The sequence below is a fragment of the Muscardinus avellanarius genome, assembly GCF_963383645.1.
Source record: "Muscardinus avellanarius genome assembly, chromosome: X".
In the NCBI taxonomy this organism is placed as follows: Eukaryota; Metazoa; Chordata; class Mammalia; order Rodentia; family Gliridae; genus Muscardinus; species Muscardinus avellanarius.
This window is the reverse complement of record NC_137792.1, coordinates 41,515,949-41,538,897: the sequence shown is the minus strand read 5'-3', so window position 1 is coordinate 41,538,897 and position 22,949 is coordinate 41,515,949. Positions and strand designations below refer to the sequence as shown.

General features: G+C 46.7%; 1 protein-coding gene across 3 annotated transcripts in view; it reads left to right on the top strand.

Moving 5' to 3' along the window:
- Positions 1 to 489: 489 nt before the first annotated feature.
- The window catches only part of OTUD5 (OTU deubiquitinase 5), a gene marked incomplete at both ends in the record, with an annotated part of 46,730 nt that continues 24,270 nt past the window's right edge, over positions 490 to 22,949 (top strand). For all 3 annotated transcript variants that reach the window (XM_080718377.1, XM_080718376.1, XM_080718375.1), the window contains 2 exons: positions 490 to 1,083; positions 16,296 to 16,389. In XM_080718377.1, the coding sequence (XP_080574503.1) occupies positions 490 to 1,083; positions 16,296 to 16,389 (688 nt within the window). The remainder of the gene's footprint in view (positions 1,084 to 16,295; positions 16,390 to 22,949) is intronic.

Genomic DNA, 22,949 nt, shown 5'->3' with positions numbered 1-22,949 from the left:
CCCAGAGGCGTCGTCGAGGACCCACGCAACTTCTTCGATTGGTTAGTGTCCACAATTATTGTGGCGGCGGCGGCGTTTTTGCCCACGTACTTCCGAGCGAGAGGCGGGGGTTGTGCTCCGGTGCGCCTGCGCAGCGTCCGGGAGCCCCACCCGGTAGTTCAAGAACCTGCGAAGGGGCGGGGCGAAGAGGTGCTTGTTTTGGTTCTATTTCCTGTGAAGCAGAAGGCCGGAAGAAGATAGCAGTAATTTGCTGGACTTGGAGCGAAGGCTACGACACACTCACCGCGGTGCCTTTGCCTTGGACTGCACATCCGGGTTCTCTGGGCGTGACCTGCGCACCGCTGACGGTTCTCGAACCGGTGCTGCGATCTCTTTATCCGGGTCTCGCTGTTCCCGTCGTGCTTCGCGCACTACAGTAGCCCACTCATCCGGGTTCTCTCCCGGCGTGCCTCGCGCCGGGTTTGCTGGGGGGTACTCGGTGGTGCCGCCATGACAATTCTCCCCAAAAAGAAGCCGCCGCCTCCCGACTCCGACCCCGCCAACGAGCCGCCGCCGCCTGGGCCGCTGCCCCCAGCGCCGCGGCGCGGCGGGGGTGTGGGCGTGGGCGGCGGCGGCACGGGCGTGGGTGGTGGCGACCGTGACCGTGACTCTGGCGTAGTGGGGGCCCGTCCCCGGGCTTCACCACCACCGCAGGGGCCACTACCGGGACCTCCAGGAGCTCTTCACCGCTGGGCGCTGGCCGTGCCGCCGGGCGCAGTGGCGGGCCCTCGACCGCAGCAAGCCTCTCCACCTCCTTGCGGGGGTCCTGGTGGTCCAGGAGGCGGTCCCGGTGACGCTTTGGGTGCGGCAGCGGCGGGGGTGGGCGCGGCGGGCGTTGTGGTGGGCGTGGGCGGTGCCGTGGGCGTGGGCGGCTGCTGCTCCGGGCCTGGGCACAGTAAGCGGCGGCGTCAAGCCCCTGGGGTTGGCGCGGTTGGCGGGGGCAGTCCTGAGCGAGAGGAGGTCGGCGCCGGCTACAACAGTGAGGACGAATATGAAGCAGCCGCAGCACGCATCGAGGCTATGGACCCAGCCACCGTGGAGCAGGTAAGGGCTAGAGGGTGAGGGGTGGGCAGATATGGCAGATCGGACACTTATGGGAAGGGACCCATGGAACGCTGCTTGAGATTGTTCCAAGGGAGATAGGCCATCTTGCGTGGCCTGTCATTTTCTGGTGGTAGGATCTTGAGACTGCTCTTTCCTTTCCCCTAAGGACTTCGGTTAGAGGCCCTAGTTAAGATGGGGTGTTTAAAGGTAGAGTCTGAAGTCTCTTTGGAGGCCAAAATTGTCATTCCAAGGGCTGAGGCCTTTCTGTAAGACCAATAGATGGGAATTTCCCAAGAGTCACTGACAGTATGGGGCCTCAGGAGAGGGAGTTGGTGGGGGGGCTTTGCCAGGTCTCTCCATGTTTAGTGTTTAGTGATTTAAGAACTCTTCCTGTAGAATAAGAGGCTAAGAATTCCTCTCTAGGGAACTCATAAGGTTGTGATTTAAGAGATCGGGTCTGAGTATCCCCAAGGAACCTAAGTCTTCTTAAGATTCTAAGACAGTTCTGCATGTAGAACAATTCTCCACTCCTTTGCAGGATGACAGCAGGGGGGGCCTGAGACCTCTCTAGAGGTCCTCAGACTGCTTTCAGGGGCTTGACACTTCTCCTAGAATTAAGGGCTTCTCACACACTCACTGGTGCTCTGGAGAGAGGGATTTCCTGAACTTTTCTCCTGGGATGTAAGACTTCTCTCAGAGAGGTAAGCTTCTATCCCTCTTGGGATCCAAGATTCTCTCCCCTTTTGCTAATAAGGGCCAAAGCCAATACTTAGGAATTAATTTGGTATATATGAGATTCATTTTCTGAGTGACATGGATCTCTGTTTCTTAAAAGTGGCCTAAACTTCTTCTCCTGAATCTTAAGCTTCCTGTAAGGGAGGGGCTCTTTGTTTCCCACCTCCCAGCAAGGGCCTGAGCCTTCAAGAGAATGAGATTCAGAACTTTGGACACTGGAGCCTAAGGTCCTCCTGCTTGTTTCAGGGACCTGATAACCCCCTGCAAAGGTTTAGGGCAAGATGAGTACTTTATTTATGCATTTGGTATTTCTTATTGAACCTTGGGGTGCTCTTTGACTGAGCTACATTCCCAGTCCTTTTTTTTTATGACAGGATGTAGCTCAGTTACTGAGGCTGTCCTTGAGCTTTCTATCTACCTGCCCCAGTCTCCCAGGTTGGGATTTACAGGTGTGTGCCACCATGTCTGGCTGAGAGACCCTGACTCAGTGTTCTTGAGGATCTGAGACCCACCTCCCACAAGTACCCTTCTATTTTAGTTATAAGGACTTAAATGCAGTTTGGGGATTTAACATCCCATCTTTTCCTCTGTAATGGGTCTGAGGTTGTCAGGGACATGTGGCCTCTGCCTTGAAAATTCCAACCTGAGACTATTCCTTAGTACATGGTCAGCATGAGGTCTCAGAGGTGAGGTCTGATAACTCCCTGTGGATCTAAGCCTACCTTCAAGGGCCTGAGACCCATTCTGCCAAGGACACTTGAGGTTTCTTAGTTACAGAGACCCATGCATACTTCAGTGACTGTTGTGTTTCTTGAGATAAGATCTGAACTTCCTCTTCAAGGAACCTGAGGTACTCATTAGGGACAGGATGACTCTCACCACCAGAACTTTTGAGCCCTGACACTCTTCCTTTGGGATACGGGTAATAGGGTCCCTGAGGAACAGAGTCCAGAGTCTTCTCCCCAGTGGTCTGTTTCCCAGCTTAGGATCTGAGACCTCAATTTTCCCTGAGGGTATTGACTGTCACTTCACCTTAGACAACATATCTACACTTTAATTATAGGGTCCTTTTAGGAACTTAAGATTTCCAGCTTGGGGACTTAGGCCTGGCTCCCACTCCCCTTAGAAACATGGGTAAGTTGGGATTCTGAGGAACAGAATATAAGCCTATTCCTAGTGGCCTGAGCCATTCCCCCCCAGGGAAAGTGATCTTATTAATCTTAGGGACTGAAGCCTGAGCCCCCTTGATTATGTATCTCTCATCCCACGACACACAGTGACCCTTTCCTCACCAGGGAGAGGACATGGGGTCATCTTCAGTGTGGTCAGATGTTTCCCCCATTGGACAGAAGGAACTGAATGCTCTTCGGGTCATAACCTTTTAAACAGGCACAGGAGTACAAGCCTGTACTTGGGAGGCTAAGACAGGAGGAACAGAGGTTCAAGGCCAAACTCAGCATCTTAGTGAGACCCTGTTTCAAAATAAAAAATAGAGCCGGGCATGGTGGCACATGCTTGTAATCCCAGTACTTGGGATGCTGAGACTGGAGGATCACACGGGTTCGAAACCAGCCTCAGCTACTTAATGAGGCTCCCAGCAACTTAGTAAGATCCTGTTTCAAAATAAAATATAAAATAGGTCGGGTGTGTGTCCTGGAGGTAGAAGGCCCCTGGGTTTCATCCCCAGTACCACAAAAAAAAAAAAAGAAAAGAAAAGAAAAAATAGCATTGGGGCCAGGCATGGTGGCACATGCTTGTAATTCCCATGCTTGGGAGGCTGAGACATGAGGATCCCGCAGGTTCAATGCCAGCCTGAGGTGGCTTAAGAGACCCTGTTTCCAAATAAAATATATAATAGGTCTGGGAGTGTAGCCCGGAGGTAGAAGGCTCCTGGGTTCCATCCCCATTACCACCAAAAAAAAAAAAAAATAGGATTGGGTTGTAGCCCAGAGGTAAACTTCCCCTGGCTTACACCAGTACTACAAAAAAAGAACCCTTTAACTTCAGCCCCCCTCCTCAGGTCAGAGCCAAGAAGGCCTCACTACCTTCCACAACAAGGCTGTCAGATCCTGGAGCCATGACGTCTTGGGCCCTTCATCTGACATTCTGACCATGTTCAGCTGTGCTTCCTTTTCACTTCTATGTTCTGGAAAATAGTCTGGATTTGAACTGCTTTCCACAAGCATATTTTCCCTAGAGACAGGGAGGGGCTTGAGGCATCCCCACTCCTGGAAAATTGTATTCCCATATCCTCTTCTTTGGCTCAGGTAAATCTCTGTATTTCATGGGTTCCTGAGCCTGGCCTTGAACCTCCTTGTTCTCTACCTCAATCATCTCTGGCAGGATAAATCATCTGGATTCATGGGGTGAGGACCAGGAGTTTTTCTTCTCTTCCAGGTTGGGGTAAAGTCTCTTTCCTCTCGCAGAAATAGGAATCCATACATCCCTGGTCCCAGAGACAAAGAAGAAGGTATTGTGCCATGATAACACAGAAAGTCACTGCCTTATCCTCTTGCAGTCCTGTTCTTAACACTTGTCCCAATTAAAAACATGGCACAAAACATAGCAGGTGAAATCTCCCCTTCCCAGTGACAGGAGAGGCCTTCTGTCATCCCACTTCTTGAGACGGGGGGAGAAGATACTCAGCTTCTCCTTGTCTTTCCTGGCCCAACTTGAGACATTTTAGGGGGATGAGAAGAAAGATTTTTCCTGCCACTCCAATCTTGGTTCAAAATTGTCACCAAGGGTGTTGGTAGCCTGGAGGCCAATTGGATCTTTTGGGCAGAGGGGGATGTTGAGAGGGAGTTTGGATGATAAATCTGGTCCCAGTTAATGTGAATATACCCCTACTCCTTTTAGGACTCTTTCTGTCACACTGGGGTCTAGGTGCTGGGGAGATTATCCTTTCCCAGGTATGGCTGATGCTGAGAGTCTACCCCCATGAACAGGACGTCTTATAAGTATCCTGAGTTTGGGGACCCCACAGAACTCTTTGAGAGGGGCATGCATGCTGAGGCAGTGGAAGAAGATGGGCCTGACATTATAGTTAAGGTGTCTGGGTTCCACTTCTGGATTTGTTGGGTTTTGTTTGATGATCCTGAATAGGTGCTGCCTGTGTTCTCTGCGCCTCAGTTTTCCTCACTGGTCCTGTAAGATGATGGTGAGATGTCATTTTACTTTGGAATTGTAGGAAATGCAGTCTAGATAACTTTACCTGGAGGTGACAGTGAATGGTGGATATCTTTTGAGGAGGAACTCTGGGTTCCTTCCGATCTCCTCCTCCCTGCCCCTCTGTTCCCTCCTAGCCATTGAAGCTTGGTGGGCAGGACAAATGGTCTGTGTGCTTTGAGGCTAAGGGTTGATGAGTACAGTATTTGTGGCCGGCTGTGCTGTGGTGAAGTAGAGTTCTGTGTGGAAAGAATGTGGGCTTTGGAACTGGGCTACCCTAGTGTCTCCTGTTGAGCTGTTCTATGGCTGTAGGTAAACTGCTTCTCCACTCAGCTACCCTTTTTTTAAAAAAATATATTCCTGCCCAAGATTACTGAGTGTCTGAGTAGCTGACATTGCCTACCTTGGGCCTTGGCTGGTGGTTGTTCTTGCCTGGGATGGGCAATTTGCCTCAGGACTATCTTAGTCCTTCCTAGAAGCATTTGTCCACACCAGTAACCCATCATCAAGGAGCCTACTGATCCCTTGGGCTCCTCATACTCCCCCTAGAATTGGGTAGCTAGGTGGTTGGAAAGCAGAAAATAGTCCCTGCCCAAGCAGCATGGATTTGAGTACTGTTTCCGAACTAAGCTTTTGTATGGTCTTTGAGCCATTCCCTTTTCTAAGACATGATTTCTCCATCTACAAAATGGGTAATAGTAAGGTGGGAGATTGGATTCATTGCTCTGAAGCAAGTTTAGTCTCTTCTTTAATCCTGTTTCCCACTCCTCCCATCCTACATGAAAATTTTAAGCGAGATCCCTTGGCTGATATTTCAACTGGTATTCAGGATCTTTCTCCCTGGCCAGTGGTGTAGGCCAATGGGTGATTTTTGTTTGTTTGTTTGTTTCTGGCAATTTTATTGTGATGTAAGACATATAGCATACAATTCAGCAATTTTTTGGTAGTCCTGAGGGTGTACCTCTGAGCTACATTCCCGGTCCTATTTTATTTCCTATCTTGAAACAGGTTTCACTAAGCTGTTGGGGGCCTCACTGAGTTGCTGAGGCTGACTACAAATCTGCCTTACTCCTATCTCAACCTCCCAAGTACTGGTATTACAGGCAGGTGCCACCACATCTGGCTCAATTCAGTGGTTAAAGGATAGAATCCATTGGCTTATAGTAAACCATAGAATTGTGCATCTATCACTACACTTTTAGAATGTTTTTATCATCTCAAAAAGAAGCCCTAGCCGGGTGTGGTGGCGCACGCTTGTAAACCCCACGCTTGGGAGGCTGAGACAGGAGGATCGTTAAGGTTTGAAGCCAGCCTCAGCTACTTAGTAAGGCTCTCAGCAACTTAGTGAGACCCTGTTTCCAAATAAAATATAAAATAGGTCTGGGAGTGTAGTTTGGAGGTAGCCCCTGGGTTCTACCCCCAGTACCACAAAAAAAAAACAACACAAAAGAAGCCCTTTACCCCTTAAGCCATCACCCCTGGTTGATCCCCTCATCTTCTTCCAGCCCCTGGCAACCATTAATAACTTTGTCTTGATTGGTTTGTCTTCTGGATATAAGTGGAGTCATACAATATGCAGTCTTTTGTGACTCGGCTTCTCTCATTATAATGCGTTCAAGGCTCATCCTTGGTATAGCATGTGTCAGTACTTCGTTCCTTTTTATTGCTAAATAGTAGGATCTTGGGATTTTTTAATTTCTCCCCAGTGACCTAGAAATTGTTTGGGTTCTTGCTTTTCTCCCCTTCTGCCATGGAGGGCTTGGGTTGGTCCTTAGAGAGCAGTGTGTCTGTATTTATCTTTGGATGAGTTGCCTGTGGAGCTGAGCCAGCGTTCCTGGGTGTCCTGGGGGAAGGGGTGGTCTTGGCACCAGGGTTACTGGGACAGAGCTGTGAAGCTTAGAATACTAAACATCTCTTGGCCATGGGCTCTGGGAAGACATCTTCCCACTGCTGCCACTTCTGCCATCTTGTCCTGCCCCCACTCCCCCTTCAGTGGCAGCTCATTCACCAGTGGACTGGGTCAGCAGTTTCCCAGGCTGGGAGGGGGTGCTAGGGAGGTGGATCTTACAGAATGGGAGCCATGCCACGTTGTCTCATGATCACTAGTCTGTAGAACTCAGCCACCAAGGAGTGCTACAAGAGGCTTAGTTTCCTGTGGCAGGCTATGGTGAATTACCATGAACTACATGGTTTAAAACAACAGAAATGTAGCCAGTTATGATAGTGCATGCCTGTAGTCCTAATATTTGGGAGGCTGAGACAGGAGGATTGCAGGCTTGAGGTCAGCCTCAGCAACTTAGGACCTCCACAACTTAGACCCTGTTTTGAAATGAAAAATAAAATAGGGCTGGGGGTGTAGCTCAGGCAAAATGCCCCTGCGTTCAATCCCCAATACCCCCCCACGTAGAAATGTCTGCTCTTGCAGTTCCAGTGGTCACAAATCTAAAATTAGTTTCACTCAGCCAAAATCAAAGATTTGTATGGCCATACTTCATCCAGAGGCTGTAGGGGAGAATCCAGTCCTTTTCCAGTTTCTGGTGGCTATCAACAGCCCTTGGTTTGTGGCTGCATCACTCCAGTGTTTGCTTTCATCTTTTTTTTTTTTTTTTTTGCAGTACTGAGGTTTGAACCCAGGGGCATTTTACATCTGAGCTACATCCCCAGTCCTATTTCTTGTTCTTTATTTTGAAACAGGGTCTCACTAATTTGCTGACGGCCTCACTAAGTAGCTGAGGTTGTCTGTGAACTGTGATCGTCTGATCTTAGCCTCTCCCAAATACTGGGATTCCAAGAGTGCACTACCACACCCTTTGTGCCTCCATCTTCACATTGCCTTCTCTTTGATGTAAGTGCATTTTTCTCTTCTGTATCAAATTTTCTTCTCTCAAGCCAGGCGTAGTGGCACACGGTTGTAATTCCAGCATTCAAGAGGCTAAGACTGGAGGATCGTGGTTCGCGGACAGCCTCAGCTATTTAGTGAGGTCCTCTGCAACTTAGTGAGACCCTGTATCAAAATAAAATAATAAAAAATAGGGCAGGGGGTGTAGCTCAGAGGTCAAATGCCCCTGGGTTCCATCCCCAAACCTGCAAAAATAAGTTTTTCTTCTCTCTCTTACAAGAATACTTGTGATTGCATTTAGGTTCTCTGTGTTAATTCAAGGTAATGTCTTCATTTCTAGATTCATAATCACATCCACAAATACCTTTTTTCTTAAAAGATAGCATTTACATCTTCTAGAGATTAGGGTCTTCAGGTGGCATTATTCAGCCTACTAAAGATCAGGGAGGAGAAGTGAACTCACGAAACAGTCTCTTAGTGGACAAAGTCCTGTAATAAGTATCCCAGCATTTGGGAGGCTGAGACTGGAGGATTGCGGTTTGTGGACAGCCTCAGCTACTTAGTGAGGTCCTTCGCAACTCAGTGAGACACTGTTTCAAAATAAAGAATACAAAATTGGGTAGGGGTTGTTGCTCGGAAGTCAAATGCCTCTGGGTTCCATCCCAGACCCTCAAAAAAAATATATATATATATGCATATATATACTTAGTTTGGTACTGGGGATTGAACCCCAGGGCCTTTCTACCTCTGAGCTACACATTCAGCCCTTTTTATATAGGGTCTTGGGGTCTTGCTAAGTTGCCGAGGCTGGTGTCAACCCTACGATCCTGTTTCAGCTTCCCAAGTACTGTTTCAGCTTCCAAGTACAGGGATTACAGGCCTGTGCCACCATTCCTGGCTAAAGTCTTGTAATATTTGAGTCTGCCCAATATTTCTGTTATTGGGAGGCTTGGCTCAGAGCAGTTCATCACATGGCTAATAAATAATTGGTGGAGCTAGATTGGAACCTAAGTCAGTTGAGTTCTACAATCTGCTCCAGCTTCGTGTGTGTGTGTGTGTGTGTGTGTGTGTGTGTGTGTGTGTGTGTGTGTGTGTGTGTTTGCTTGCAGTACTGGGGTTGGAACCCAGGGGCATTATACCTCCGAACTACGTCCCCAGCCCTATTTTTTATTCTTTTATTTTGAAACAGGATCTCACTGAGTTGCAAAGGGCCTCACTAAGTAGAAGCTGAGGCTGTCCGCGAACTGCAATCCTCTTCTCTCAGCCTCTCAAATGCTGGGATTACAAGCATACACCACCATGTCCAGCTCACTTGTTTGTTGTTTTTTGTGGGTCTGGGGATGGACCCCAGGGGCATTCGACCTCTGAGCTACACCCCTTGCCCTATTTTTTATTCTTCATTTTAAAACAAGGTCTCACTAATTTGCAGAGGGCCTCACCAAGTAGCTGAGGCGGTCTAGAACTGTGATCCTCTGGTTTCAGCCTCCTGAATGCTGGGATTACAAGTGTGCGCCACCACGCATGGCTCACTTGTGTTTTTTTTATTTTAATTTGTGTGTGTGTGGTACTGGTGACTGAACCCATGGGCATTCTACCTCTGAGCTACACCCCCAGTCCTATTTTATTTTTTATTTTGAAATGGGATATTTCTAAACTGCAGAGGGCCTTGCTTAATTGCTGAGGCTTTACTTAGGTCTTTATGCCAGTAGATTGCAGAGTCTTGCCTTGGCTCTTGGGATACCATGGTATCAGATCATTTTCCAGAGCCAGGTGTAGTGCTGCACCCCTGTAATCCCAGTACTTGGGAGACTAAGACAGGAGGATGCTAGGTACACAGCCAGCCTCAGCAACTTATGGAGGCCCTCTGCAACTTAGACCTTATTTCAAAATAAATAAATAAATAAATAAATAAATAAATAAATAAATAGGGCTGGGGTATGGCTGAGAAGTAGAATGCCCCTGAGTTCAGTCCTCAGTACCCCCACCAAGGGCTCAGCAGTGAAATTGCAAAGTTCAGGGCCTGGACTTGACCTCTGCAGACCAGCGCATTATGTAGCTTAAACTCATATATGGGTGGGCTATTCTTCAGCCTCAATTTTTACCAGCACTTCCTAAAAATTTTTCCTAAAAGGAGAGAGAGAAGGGCCAGAGCTCAGTCTGCTGATGCTGAAGTCAGTGGATGACTGACGATTCAGCCTCTAGATCCAATCCAGATGCCAATCTGGCTGCCCTAGGACACATATCCTAACTGTGTGAGAGGTCTGCTCAGTCCCCATCATTTGTAGAAACAAACCAGTATTTTCTCAGGACTAGCTGCCAGATACATGTGTGCTGTGTTTCATGGGTCCTCCTTTGTTGCCTCTAAAACAAGACTTTGCTGACCCAAACCCCAGCTCCTTTCTGTCTTTGTAAAATGAGGATAATGCTTCCTGCCACTTGGGCTGTAGTACAATTAAGTGAGGTCACCCTTTGCATCTGGCACCTGGTGTGAGGCAGACACTACTAATAAAAGTTTATTTTTCTTACTGGCCCTTCCCTGCTTACCTGTTTAGTCCTACTTGGGACTTTGCTCTGATGAACTCATTGCTGGGCTCTGGGCCTCCCTGGTGCTTTGTGGTAGAAGTGACTTCATTTCTCATTCAGCTAACAAGCATTTCTAAGCCGAGCATGGCAGTGCATGCTTGTAATCCCAGTATCTGGGAGGCTGAGACAGGAGGATCACAGGTTCAAAGTCAGCTTCAGCAATTTAGTGAGGCTCAGCAACCCAGTGAGACCGGTTTCAAATAAATAAAATGGGCCTGGGGGTATAGCTTGGAGGTAGCATGCCTCTGGTTTCAGTCTCCAGTACCAAAACAACAAACAACCCCCAAGCATTTCTAGCATTTCTGGAGGTCTTGGTGTCTTAATCCTTTGCCTTAATGACAGGGTCAGGTCCTTTCCTCTGATTCACAACACCCTTTGTTCACCTCTTGTAGCCCTTAGTGCACTGTATGGTCACTGACTGTTTCCCTGCCCCTCCCCTGGCAGTTTGTATGCTTATCAAGGGTAGAGGCAAAGGCTGATTCATTTCTCTGTCCTCATTGCCTGGCTCAGGATTTGACTCCAATTTTTGTTGGATGAATAAGTAGTAGCCCCTCTCCTTTTTTCTCACCGTTTCTCCTATCTTCCTTTTCCCCTCCTGGTGGCAGGAGGTAGCTGTCTTCTCTTCTTTTTTCAGAATTCTTTCTTCTGTCAGGTTTGGGGCTATAATTATAGTTGTAGCTTTTTATTCCTCACAGTACTGGAGATTGAACCCAGGGACATTCTCCCTTCAAACTAAACCCCAACCTTACTATTTTTTGTCCTTTGAAACAGGGTCTCACTAAGTTGTGGAGGGTCTAAGTAGCTGAGGCTGGTCACAAACCTGCAATCCTCCTGTCTCAGCCTTCCAAGTACTGGAATTAAAAGTATGTGCCACAACATCCTGGCTGTGGTAGGTCCTGTGGTTGTGGGAGATGGCTGATCGTGTAGGTTAGAGATGGATTGGGGGTACCTAGCTGGCATGTGCTAGTCCATAGCCTCCAGGGCAGGAAGGGCACCTGGATGCTGGAATGTTTTATACAAGCAGGAGTCTTTGTGCTGTTCTTGGAAGCCTATTAAGGGCTTCCAGGTGCCTTTGTTATCTCTGGAAATTCAACCACAACTTCTGGGGTGTGGGTCTTGTTGGTGGGGCTGGCTAGGTGTTATCTTGTCCCTCTTCATCCCTTCTTGTTCAACCACTCGTCAAGGGCTTTCTGAGGGTCTCTTGGTTGTACCTTATATCTGTCTTTGCTAATGTCTTCCCCTTCTGTGGTGTTGACCATCTTACCAGTATATGGGATGTAATTGACAAAGGCTCTTCCAGGCCTGAAACTCCTCTGAGTTATTGGCATCTCTGTCAGGTATATCACATGTCCCCCATTTGATAAGAAACTGAGGCTTGGTGAGTTTCTGCAGCTTACCTGAAATCTGGCAGCAAGGGAGTGACCAAATGGGCTTGGAACCTAGAGCTCTTGGCATTCAAACCTTATGCTTACTACTATGACAGAGATTCCTTGCCCCTTGTTTCCCTGGGGGATGGTCTCCACCTCTTGCCTGAGCTGGGGGCAAATAGCTTTGCAGAGAGGTGGTACCCTCTGTCTATTCAGTATTAGCAGAGATCCTGGGTGGTGCTGTCCCAAGGAGCAGGCTGGGTGTCCTGAGTCAAGCCGGCTTCTTCTTGAGGCCAGCAGAGGGCGCGAGGGGCCTGGGAAAAGACTGCTGCGGCTACTGCACCTTTGTTTTGTTTTAAAATGGAAAATGTTTTAAATGATACGTGGTTACTGTTTTTTAAAAATCCCAAAATAAGCATTTATAAAGGTTTATTTAACCTGAACTTTTGGGGCCAGATGTGCTTTGGAACTTAGAAAAAGTACAGAATTTAGAAAAGTTGCCTGGTTTATAGACTTTGTATTACATAACACTCCAGCAGGGTTCTGCATCATCTATCTCATGGTCAAATACTTAAATGTGAGCACGGCTGTAATCCCAGTACTTGGGAGGTGAGACAGGAAGATTGCAATTCTGTATAGTCTCAGCAAGTAGTGAGACTCCTATAAACTTAGCATGACCCTGTCTCAAAAATCCAAATAAGCCAAGCTGGGTGGCACACGCTTGTAATTCCAGCATTCGGGAGGCTGAGATTGGAGGGTCATAGTTTGTGGACAGCCTCAGCTACTTAAGTTAATGAGGCCCTTTGCAACTCACTGAGACCATTTCAAAAAATAAAAAGAGTAAAAAATAGGGCTAGAGGTGTAGCTCGGAGGTACAGTGCTTCTGGGTTCCATCCCTAGTACCGCAAAAATAAAATAAAATAGGGCTGGAGGTATAGCTCAGAGGTAGAATGGCCCTGGGTCCAATCCCTAGTGCCACACACACACACACACACACACACACACACACACACACACACACCCTTGTGCCAGGCGTGGTGGTACACACTTGTGATCCAGCATTTGGGAAGCTGAAACAGGAGGATCTCTATCACAGACAGCCTCAGCTACTTAGGAAGGCCCTTTGCAACTCCACTAGACCCTGTTTAAAAAACAATAAGCTGGGTGTGGTGGCGCACACTTGTAATTCCAGCATTCAGGAGGCTGAGACAGGAGGATTGTGATTCGAGGACAGCCTCAGCTACTTAGTTGAGGCCCTTTCCAACTCAGTGAGACCCGGTTTCAAAATAAAGAATAAAAAATAGGTCTGGGTGTGCAGATCAGAGGTAGAATGCCCTGGGGTTCCATCCCCAGTACCACAAAAAAGAAAAAAATAAAGAATAAAGTTGGGCGTGGTGGTACACCGTTGTAATCCCAGCATTTGGGAGGCTGAGACAGGAATTTTGCGGTTTGAGGACAGCCTTAGCTACATAGGCCCTTTGGAACTCGGTGAGACCCTGTTTCAAAATAAAGAATGAAAAAATAGAGCTGGAGGTGTAACTCAGAGGTAGAATGCCACTGGGTTCCATCCACTGTACTGCAAAAACAAACAAACGGGGTGAGGTGGGGGAGGCCGGCTTGCTGGTTTGTAATCCCAGCATTCAGGAAGCAGAGACCTGGGGATCACAGTTCACAGACATCCTCAGCTACTTAGTAAGACCCTTCACAACTCAATGAGACCCTGTTTCAAAAAATAAAATGACTATAAAATAGAACTGGGAGTGTAGCTCAGAGGTGCAGTGCCCCTGGGTTTCTTCCCCAGTACTGCAAGAAAAAAAAAAGGAAAGAAAGAAAGAAAGAAAGAAAGAAAGAAAGATAGATAGATAGATAGGGCTAGGGGTGTGGCTTTGAGATAGAATGAATGCCCCTGGGTTCCAACCCTATTACTGCAAAAAAAAAAAAAAAAAAAACAAAACCAAACTTGAATGGTTCTTAATTGAATTGAAATATTTAAATATAAGCCGGATATGGTGGCTCACGCTTGTAATCCCAGCATTTGGAAGGCTGAGACAGGAGGATCCGGGTTTGTGGGCAGCCTCAGCTATTTAGTGAGGCCCTTTGCAACTCAGTGAGACCCGGTTTCAAAATAATGAAAAAATTGGGCTGGGGGTGTAGCTTGAGGTAGAATACCCCTGGTTTCCATCCTTAGTACCGCACACAAAACATTAAATATAGCCGGGGCAATGGTGCACACTTATAATCCCAGCATTTGGGAGGCAGATACAGGAGGACCACAGGTTCGCAGCCAGCCTCAGCCACTTAGTGAGGCCCTCCACGACTTAGTGAGACCCTGTTTCCAAATAAAGAATAAAAAATATGGCAGGGGGTGTAGTTTGGAGGTCAAATGCCCATAGGTTCCATCCCCAGATCCAAAAATAAATAAATAAAAAATACAGGGGAGGGCGTAGCTCGGAGGTAGAATTCCCCTGGGTTCCGTTTCCAATGCTGCAAAACAGAAAAACAGAAAAAGGAAAAGACAGGCGAGGTGACGCATGATTGTAACCCCAGCACTTGGGGGGCTGAGGCTGGGTCACTGCTCACCTCTCACCGGCAGTCTCAGCTACTTAGGTCCTTTGCAACTGAATGAGACCCTGTTTCAAAATAAAGAAGAAGAGGCCAGGCGTGGTGGTGCACGCTTGTAATCCCAGCACTTGGGAGTGGTGGTGCACGCTTGTAATCCCAGCACTTGGGAAGCTGAGACAGGAGGATTACGCAGGGTTGAAGCCAACCTCAGCTATGCTCACAGCAACTTAGTGACACCCTGTTTCCAAATAAAATATAAAATAGGTCTGGGAGTGTAGCCCAGAGGTAGAAAGCCCCAGGGTTCCATCCCAGTACCACACACACACACACACACACACACACACACACACACAAGAAAGAAAGAAAGAATAAAAAGTAGGGCTGGTGGTGTAACTAGGAGGTAGAATGCCCCTGGGTTCCATCCCCAGTACTACAAAATTAATAATAAATAAATGAAAAAAAGGGCTGGGGTAGGTTGGGTAGAATGCCCCTGGGTTTCACCCCCAGTACTTAAAAAAATATTTAAAATAGGTGTGGTGGCACATGTTTGTAATCCCAGCGTCAAGAGATGGAAACTGGAGGATTGTGGTTTGTGGCCAGCCTCAGCTACTTAGGCCCTTTGTAACTCAGACCCTGTTTCAAAATAAAGAATAAAAAAGCCAGGCATGGTGGCGCACGATTGTAATCCCCATGCTTGGGAGGCTGAGACAGGAGGATTGCATAGGTTCAAAGCCAGCCTCAGCTACTTAGGCTCTCAGCAACTTAGTGAGATCTTGTTTCCAAATAAAATATAAAATAGGTATGGGAGTGTAGCCCGGAGGTAGAAAGCCCCTGGGTTCCACCCCCAGTACCACCAAAAAAATTAAAGAGTAATAAATAGGGCAGAGGATGTAGCTCGGAGGTTGAATGCCCCTGGGTTCCATCCCAGACCCCCCCACACACACAAAAGTAATATTTAAGTATTTCACTTCTGTGAGCTGAATATGGTGGCACACATCTGTAATCCCAGTACTTGGGAGGCTGAGACAGGATAATCACAGGTTTGAAGTCAGCCTTAGCAATTTAGTGTGGTCCTCAGCAAGTTAGTGAACCCTGTTTCCAAATAAAAATAAAGTAAGGCTGAGGGGTGGAGCTTGGAGGTAGAATACCCCTGGGTTCAATCCCCAGCATCACTAAATAAATAATTTGTTTATTCATTTACCTCCAAATGGTATACCTGGGCACATATCACTTCCTGTCACGTTGTGATCCAAAATCAGGTGAATAAAGATTTTAGAGTTTTCTAATTTTTTTTCTTTAAGACTTTTGATGGCCAAACCTTTTTGGGTTTTGAAATTTGGGACAAAGGTTTGTATACCTTTATAAGGAAGGAAGATGAAGGAAAATCATCTATGACACCAACACTTAGGGGTACTATTTTGTTGTTTAGCCTTCCCAAATTTGTGTGTGTGCATATGTGTCTATGTACGTACATATGTATAAATATATGTAAATGTGTATATATATATATTTCTTTTTAATGTACTCAGTCACAGATGAGATCATACTTTGCACACTTTTATCTTATGTATGTTAGAATTTACCATATATGGGGCCCAGGATCCAGGCATTTGCCAGTTACTCCCTCTTCAGCATCTCCCATGGGTGAAATTCATTGAAGTAGTGCCAGATTCTCCACCGAAGCACTTTGCTGGGGTCTGGATTTCTGGCTACCTGGGCTAGGTCTTTCAAGGTTAATAAGAGTCAGAAGGCAACTGGGGTCTCTCTGGGAGAGAGTCTGATTCCCTAAAATAAAGGGTCTCTTGCTCCATGTGTACCCAGTGGTTGAAAAGGACTGAGAAACTTAACCTGCTCTGATACCCTCTGCCAGTCATTTGGGCCCCTCAGGAGCTTGAGGGCAGGGCCCTGGGGAGGGGGTGCAGGCCTCCCCTGTTGCTGACCCCACCTCTTCCCTCCAGCAGGAGCACTGGTTTGAAAAAGCCCTACGGGACAAGAAAGGCTTCATCATCAAGCAGATGAAGGAGGACGGCGCCTGTCTATTCCGGGCTGTAGGTGAGTCTCTTGCCTCAGCCCTTAAGGGCCTAGTGCTGCCCCTGAGCTGTGTTCCATTTGTCAGGAGTAGACCCTGAGACAGGATTGAGGCAGAGCTAGCTAATGTCTTAGGGTCTCCAGGGCCTAGCCTCAAATTAATATCTAGCCTCTAGCACTGGGTCATGAGACAGTCTGCTGGTTAAGAGTAATAATAAAAGCAGTGATAGTGATAAAGAAAATCATATCACTTAGGGAAAGATTGCTCTGCTGGCTCGATAGGAAACTCTTTAATTCTCTCCAAAGTAGGTGAGTGTAGGAACTATTCTTACTTCTGCTTGTCAGATGGGAAAGGTGGCTTAGAGATGGGAGTGTCTTGCCTGGGGTCACACACAGCATATGGTAGAGTAGGAATTGGAGTCTGAGTTAGATTAGTCCAAGTCCCATGCTTTTAAACATAGCACATTGTTGTCATTCTGGATATGGGACACCTAGATTAGCACCCAGACCCTGTCTCTGGTATGTTCGGGGTCTCCACCCACCTCCCTCCCTCCCTATCTTCCTGTTCCTCTCTAGTATACTCCAGGTTTCCCTCTCTCCCTTCCTCCCTCTCCCTTCCTCCCTCCCTCCTTCATTCCCTCTGTGTGTGTGTGTGTGTGTGTGTGTGTGTGTGTGTGTGTGTGTGTGTGAAATTAGATCTTTACAAATTTCTTATGTCACATATTTTTAACTTACATAACAGTAGAGTAGTGAACCTTTATGTACTCTTCAGCCAGCTTCAAAATAATCATCAGTACATGGCTACCCTTGTTTCATCACTACCCTGCCCACTCTTATTCCTCTGAAATAAGTATTTGTGTGTGTGGGGGGGGTTATTAGACATTGAACTGAGGGATACTCTAATCTCAGAGCTACACCCCAACCTTAATTAACTAATTAATTTTGTGGTACTGGGGATTAAATCCAGGGGCATTCTACCTCCGAGCTACACCTCCAGCCCTAGTTTTTATTTTTATTTTGAAACAGAGCCTCACTGAGTTGCACAGGACCTCACTAAGTAGCTGAGGCTGGCTGCAAACCAAAATCCTCCTGTCTCAGCCTTCCAAATGCTGGAATTACAAGCATGTGCCACCACAACCAGCTTATATTATTTATTTATTTATTTATTTATTTATTTATTTATTTATTTATTTTGGTGGTACTGGGGGTGGAACCCTGAGGCTTTCTACCTCCGGGCTATATTCCCAGACCTATTTTACATTTTATTTGGAAACAGGGTCTTGTTAAGTTGCTGAGAGCCTCACTAAGTAACTGAGGCTGGCTTTGAACCTGTGCGATCCTCCTGTCTCACCTTCCCAAGTGCAGGGATTACAAGCATGTGCCACCACACCTGGCACATTTATTTTTTTTGGCACATATATTTATTTTTGAAATAAGATCTCACTAAGTTGCAGAGGCTATCTTCAAATGTGCAATCCTCCTGTCTCAGCCTCCCAAGTACTGGGATTGCAGGCATGCACATCCACACCAGGCCAAAATAAGTATTTTTATAAAGCAAAATTCCAAATTGGGTGTGATGGTGCATTCCTGTAATCCCAGTACTTGAGAGGCTGAGATAGGAGGATTGCACATTTGAAGACAGCTTCTTCAATATATTGAGACTCTCATCAACCTAGCAAGATCCTGTTTCAAAAAATTAAAATAAGCCAGGTGTGGTAGCATACACCTCTAATTCTATTAATTGGGAGGCTGAGACAGGAGGATTGTGGGTTCATGGCTGGCCTCAGCAGCTTAGTGAGACTTCTGTAGCTTAGACCCTGTTTCAAATAATAAAATAGGGCTGGGGGTATAGCTCAGAGGTAGAATTTTCTTGAGTTTAGTACTACAAAAAAAGATAAAACAGCCGGGCGTGGTGGCGCACGCTTGTAATCCCCGCACTTGGGAGGCTGAGACAGGAGCATCGCACAGGTTCGAAGCCAGCCTCAGCTACTTAGTGAGGCTCTCAGCAGCTTAGTGAGACCCTGTTTCCAAATAAAATATAAAAAAGGTCTGGGAGTATAGTCTGGAGGTAGAAAGCCCCTGGGTTCCACCCCCAGTACCACCACAATAAAAAAGCAAAACCCCTGCATTGAGTGATAGTTTATTTATAAATATTTCTGTACATTTCTCTGACAGAGGTTTTTTTCTTTTATCATAATCAAGATATCACAATTACACTAAAATAAAATTAATAATTTTTAGCCAGGTGTGGTGGTGCATACTTGTAATCCCAGTACTTTGGAGGCTGAAACAGGAGGATTGCAAGTTCACATCCAGCCTCAGCTACTTAAGTGAGGCACTCTTCAATGTAGTGAGAACCTGTTTCAAAATAAAGAATAAAAAATAGGGCTGGGGGTGTGGTTTGGGGGTAGAATGCTCCTGGGTTCAATCCCAGTACAACACAAAAAATTAATAGTTTCTTAATATCATCTGATAGCCAACCTGAGTAGGTTTTTGAGGCACTTCTGGCTGTGGATCTGTGACCCATCAAGTAGTCATGAGATGCTGTGCTGCTTTCAAGGGGAAACCTGAAGTGTACCTGTTTCTCCTTTGGGGGCTCTGCTATCTCCTAAGGAAAGTGCTCCTGAGATAGCAGAGCCCCCTGTCCCTGAACCACAACTGCTTTTTAGCCATCTGTAAAATAGTGGTATTTTCAAGAACTTTTTTAGTTACTTTGAGTTTGCTTTTTGCAGTCTCTGGGTACTTTCCATGTCTCTTGGTGGCTTGGACTGGTTCAGGTACCACCCCTGGCTATACTGCTAATTCTTGGCACGATATTGGGCAAGCAGCTCTTCTTTCTTCAGCTGTAAAATAGAGCTAAAAGTACCATAATTATAATGGTTTAATGATGTTGTTTTGGTAGATTCCTTTTGTGTGTGTATGTGTGTGTGTGTGGGGGGGGGGGTACTGGGAATTCAACCCAGGAGCATTCTAGCTCTGAGCTATACTTGCAGCTCCTTTTTATTTTTTTTAATTAATTTATTTTTTGCGGGTCTGGGAATGGAACGCGGGGGCATTCGACCTCTGAGCTACACCCCCCTGCCCTAATTTTTATTCTTTAATTTGAAACGGTCTCACTAAGTTGTGGAGGGCCTCACTAAGTAGCTGAGGCTGTCCACGAACTGTGATCCTCCGGTCTCAGCCTCCTGAATGCTGGGATTACAAGTGTGTGTGCGTCGCCATGCCCGGCTTTCTTTCTTTTTTTTTTTTTTTAAACAGAGTCTTACTATGTTGCTGAGACTGTCCTAGAAACTTCTATCCTCCTGTCTCAACCTCCCAAGTACTGGGATTGCAGGTATGTGCCACTATGTGATAGATTCTTTTTTAGTACTTGACACATAATGAGTCCCCATGAAACACTAGCATTGGTAATGTCCATATTGCTGTTCTCCGTGGTGCTTCAACCAGAAATCTTTGTTGGATGGGTGGGGTGAGTGGTCACCAACCCCATCTACCAAGGAGAAGCATTTCAGTCAATGAGTTCTGTTAGGCTAGGAAAAATTCCAAACCTTCTACCCAATGAATTGAGTTCTTGTTCTCCCTGGGATGTTTCCTAGAGGTTTGGGGGCATCTTAGACAAAAAGAAGTTAGAGAAAGAAGAGGTATCCTGTTAGGTGCTAGTCCCTGTGTGGAGATCCCAGGCTGGATGTGGGGGAATCAGTGTTCTTGCTGGTGGAGTTAGGCATCTAAGTCTTGGGTAGTCACTGAGGCCGACTGGAGCTAGTGAAGACCTGGTGTGTGCAGTAACCCATATCAAAAGCAGTGTTTGTGCTGGATGCAGTGTGCACACCTATAATCCCAGCTACTCCGGAGGCTACTACAGGAGGATTACAAATTCAAGGCCAACCTCAGCAATTTAGCAAGTCATATCTTAAAGTAAAAAGGGTGGGGGCTAGGATATACCTCAGTGGTAGAGCACACCTGAGTTCAGTCCCCAGTACTGGGGAAAAAAAGAGGCAAAGCTGGGCATGGTGGCACATGCCTATAATTCTAGTACTTGGGAGGTTGAGACAGGAGGATCACAGGTTTGAGGACAGTCTCAGCAAATAGTGAGGCTTTCATCAACCTAGTGAGACCCTGTTTCTTTTTCTTTCTTTCTTTCTTTTTTTTTTTTGCAGGTCTGGGGATGTAACCCAGAGGCATTTGACCTCTGAGCTACACCCCCTGCCCAATTTTTTTTATTCTTTACTTTGAAACCGGATCTCACTGAGTTGTGGAGGGCCTCACTAAGTAGCTGAGGCTGTCCGCGAACCGCGATCCTCCAGTCTCAGCCTCCCGAATGCTGGGATTACAAGCATGCGCCACCATGCCCGGCAGTGAGACCCTGTTTCTAAATAAAAATAGGGCTGGGGTGTTGCTCAGAGATAGACTACCCCAGGCCTCAACCCCCAGTACCACAAAAAAGGAGCAGTATTTGTTCATATGTGTCTGTCTAGCTATTCTCCCCTAACACCCCCCCTTTGGGGCCTTCCAGTAAGGGGCCCGAGCTTACAGGAAGAGCTGACCACAGCAGGTTGAAGGCCTTTCCTTATCAGCACTATGGCTACACATTTCCCCTGACTGGGCTGCCCTCGGCTTTTCTCTGTAAAACCTCAGAAGTCCCATGGCCTCTCTCAGAAGTACGTGGCCTCTGGTCATCTCTAGGCCTTTTTTAGAGGTTTCCCTGGTGCAGAGTACACAATACATGTGCCTGGGAAGGGGACTTTGTCCCCAAGCCTGCTGTCCCCCTATTTCTAGCCTAGCCTGTGCAGGGACAGATGGCAGTCATCTCAGGCTCTAGTGCAAAGGCCTGCATGCTCTTCCTGCCATGCATTGAATAGTGGAAGGAGCATATAACTGAGAAGTGGAATTGGGTAAGTTGAAACTGTAGAGAGTAATCTTGGATCCCTAAACCCTACTGTGTGTCAGGCATTTAGCTGAGTACTTCAAGCTCACCTGCAAAATTGGATCATTATCCAGAAGTATTGGCACATGCCTATAATCCCAGTACTTGGGAGGCTGAGACAGGAGGATCATGGGTTCAAGACTACTCTGAGCAATTTTTTTTTTGTGGTACTGGGGGTGGAACCCAGGGGCTTTTCTACCTCTGGGCTATACCCCCATACCTATTTTATACTTTATTTGGAAACAGTGTCTCATTAAGTTGCTAAGAGCCTCACTAAGTAGCTGAGGCTGGCTTCAAACCTGTGCCATTCTCCTGTCTCAGCCTCCCAAGCGTGGGGATTACAAGTGTGTGCTACCATGCCCGGCTTTATTTATTTATTTATTTATTTATTTATTTATTTATTTTTGGTGGTACTGGGGTTCCTGGAAACCCTTTTAACTCTGAGCTACACTCCCAGACCTATTTTTATACTTTTTATGAATTTGGAAACAGGGTCTCTTAAGCCAGCTCAGATGGCTTCGAACCTGCGCAATCCTCCTGTCTCCGCCTCCCAAGCGCGGGGATTATAAGTGTGTACCACCACGCCCGGCTAACATGCCTGGCTTTAGTCTGAGCAATTTAGCGAGAATTTCACCAACCTGGTGAGACCCTGTTTGACCGTGGTGGTGCACACTTGTGAGCCCAGCATTTAGGATGCTGAGACAGGAGGATCACAATTCACAAACAGCCTCAGCTACTTAGGCCCTTTGCAACTTAGTGGGACCCTGTTTCAAAATAATAAAAAAAAAAATCCAAGCCAAGCATGGTGACGCATACTTGTATTCCCAGCATTTGGGAGGCTGAGACAGGAGGATCATGGTTCGTGGACATCCTCAACTACTTGGGCCCTTTACAACTCAGATCCTGCTTCAAAATAAAGAATAAAAAATCAGGCTGGGGTTGTAGCTCAAAGGTAGAATACCCCTTGTTTCCATCCCCATTACCACACACACACAAAAAATGGACTGGGTGTGTAGCTGGGAGGTAGAATGCCCTTGGATTCCATCCCCAGTACCGCAAAATAAATAAATAAATAAAAATAGGGCTTTGGAGTGTAGTTGGAGATAGAACACCCTAGATTCAATACTAGTTCCAAAAATAAAGAAATTTGGATCATTATCCCATATACAGGTGAGAAGAACAAGACTCAGAAAAGCATAGGGGTGGGTGAAGCTCAGTGGTAGAACACTTTCTCAACCTGCACAAAACTCTGTGTTTGATCCCTAGCACTGCATGCAAGTGAGGGAGGGAAAGGAGGGTAGAATAGAAAGAGTGGGAGAGCTGAGCATGACAGTGAACAATCCCAGTACTTGAGAGGCTGAAACAGGAGGATTGCTGGTTCAAGGCTAGCCTCAACCGCTCATCGAGACCCTCAACAACTCAGCGGAGACCCTGTTTCATAATAAAAGACAAATAGGGCTGGGGATATAGCTCAGAGGATGAATGCCCCTGGGTTCAGTCCCCAGTATGAGAGGTGGAAGGGAAGGAGGATATTCTCAAGAGTCATTAGTGGCAGAGCTGGAATAGCAACCCAGAGTTGTCCAGAGGATTCATTATTTCCATGATCTTGGGAACCCCAGTTTCTTAGCCTGGTTGTCATTGGCTGGATGACTTTGGCTGT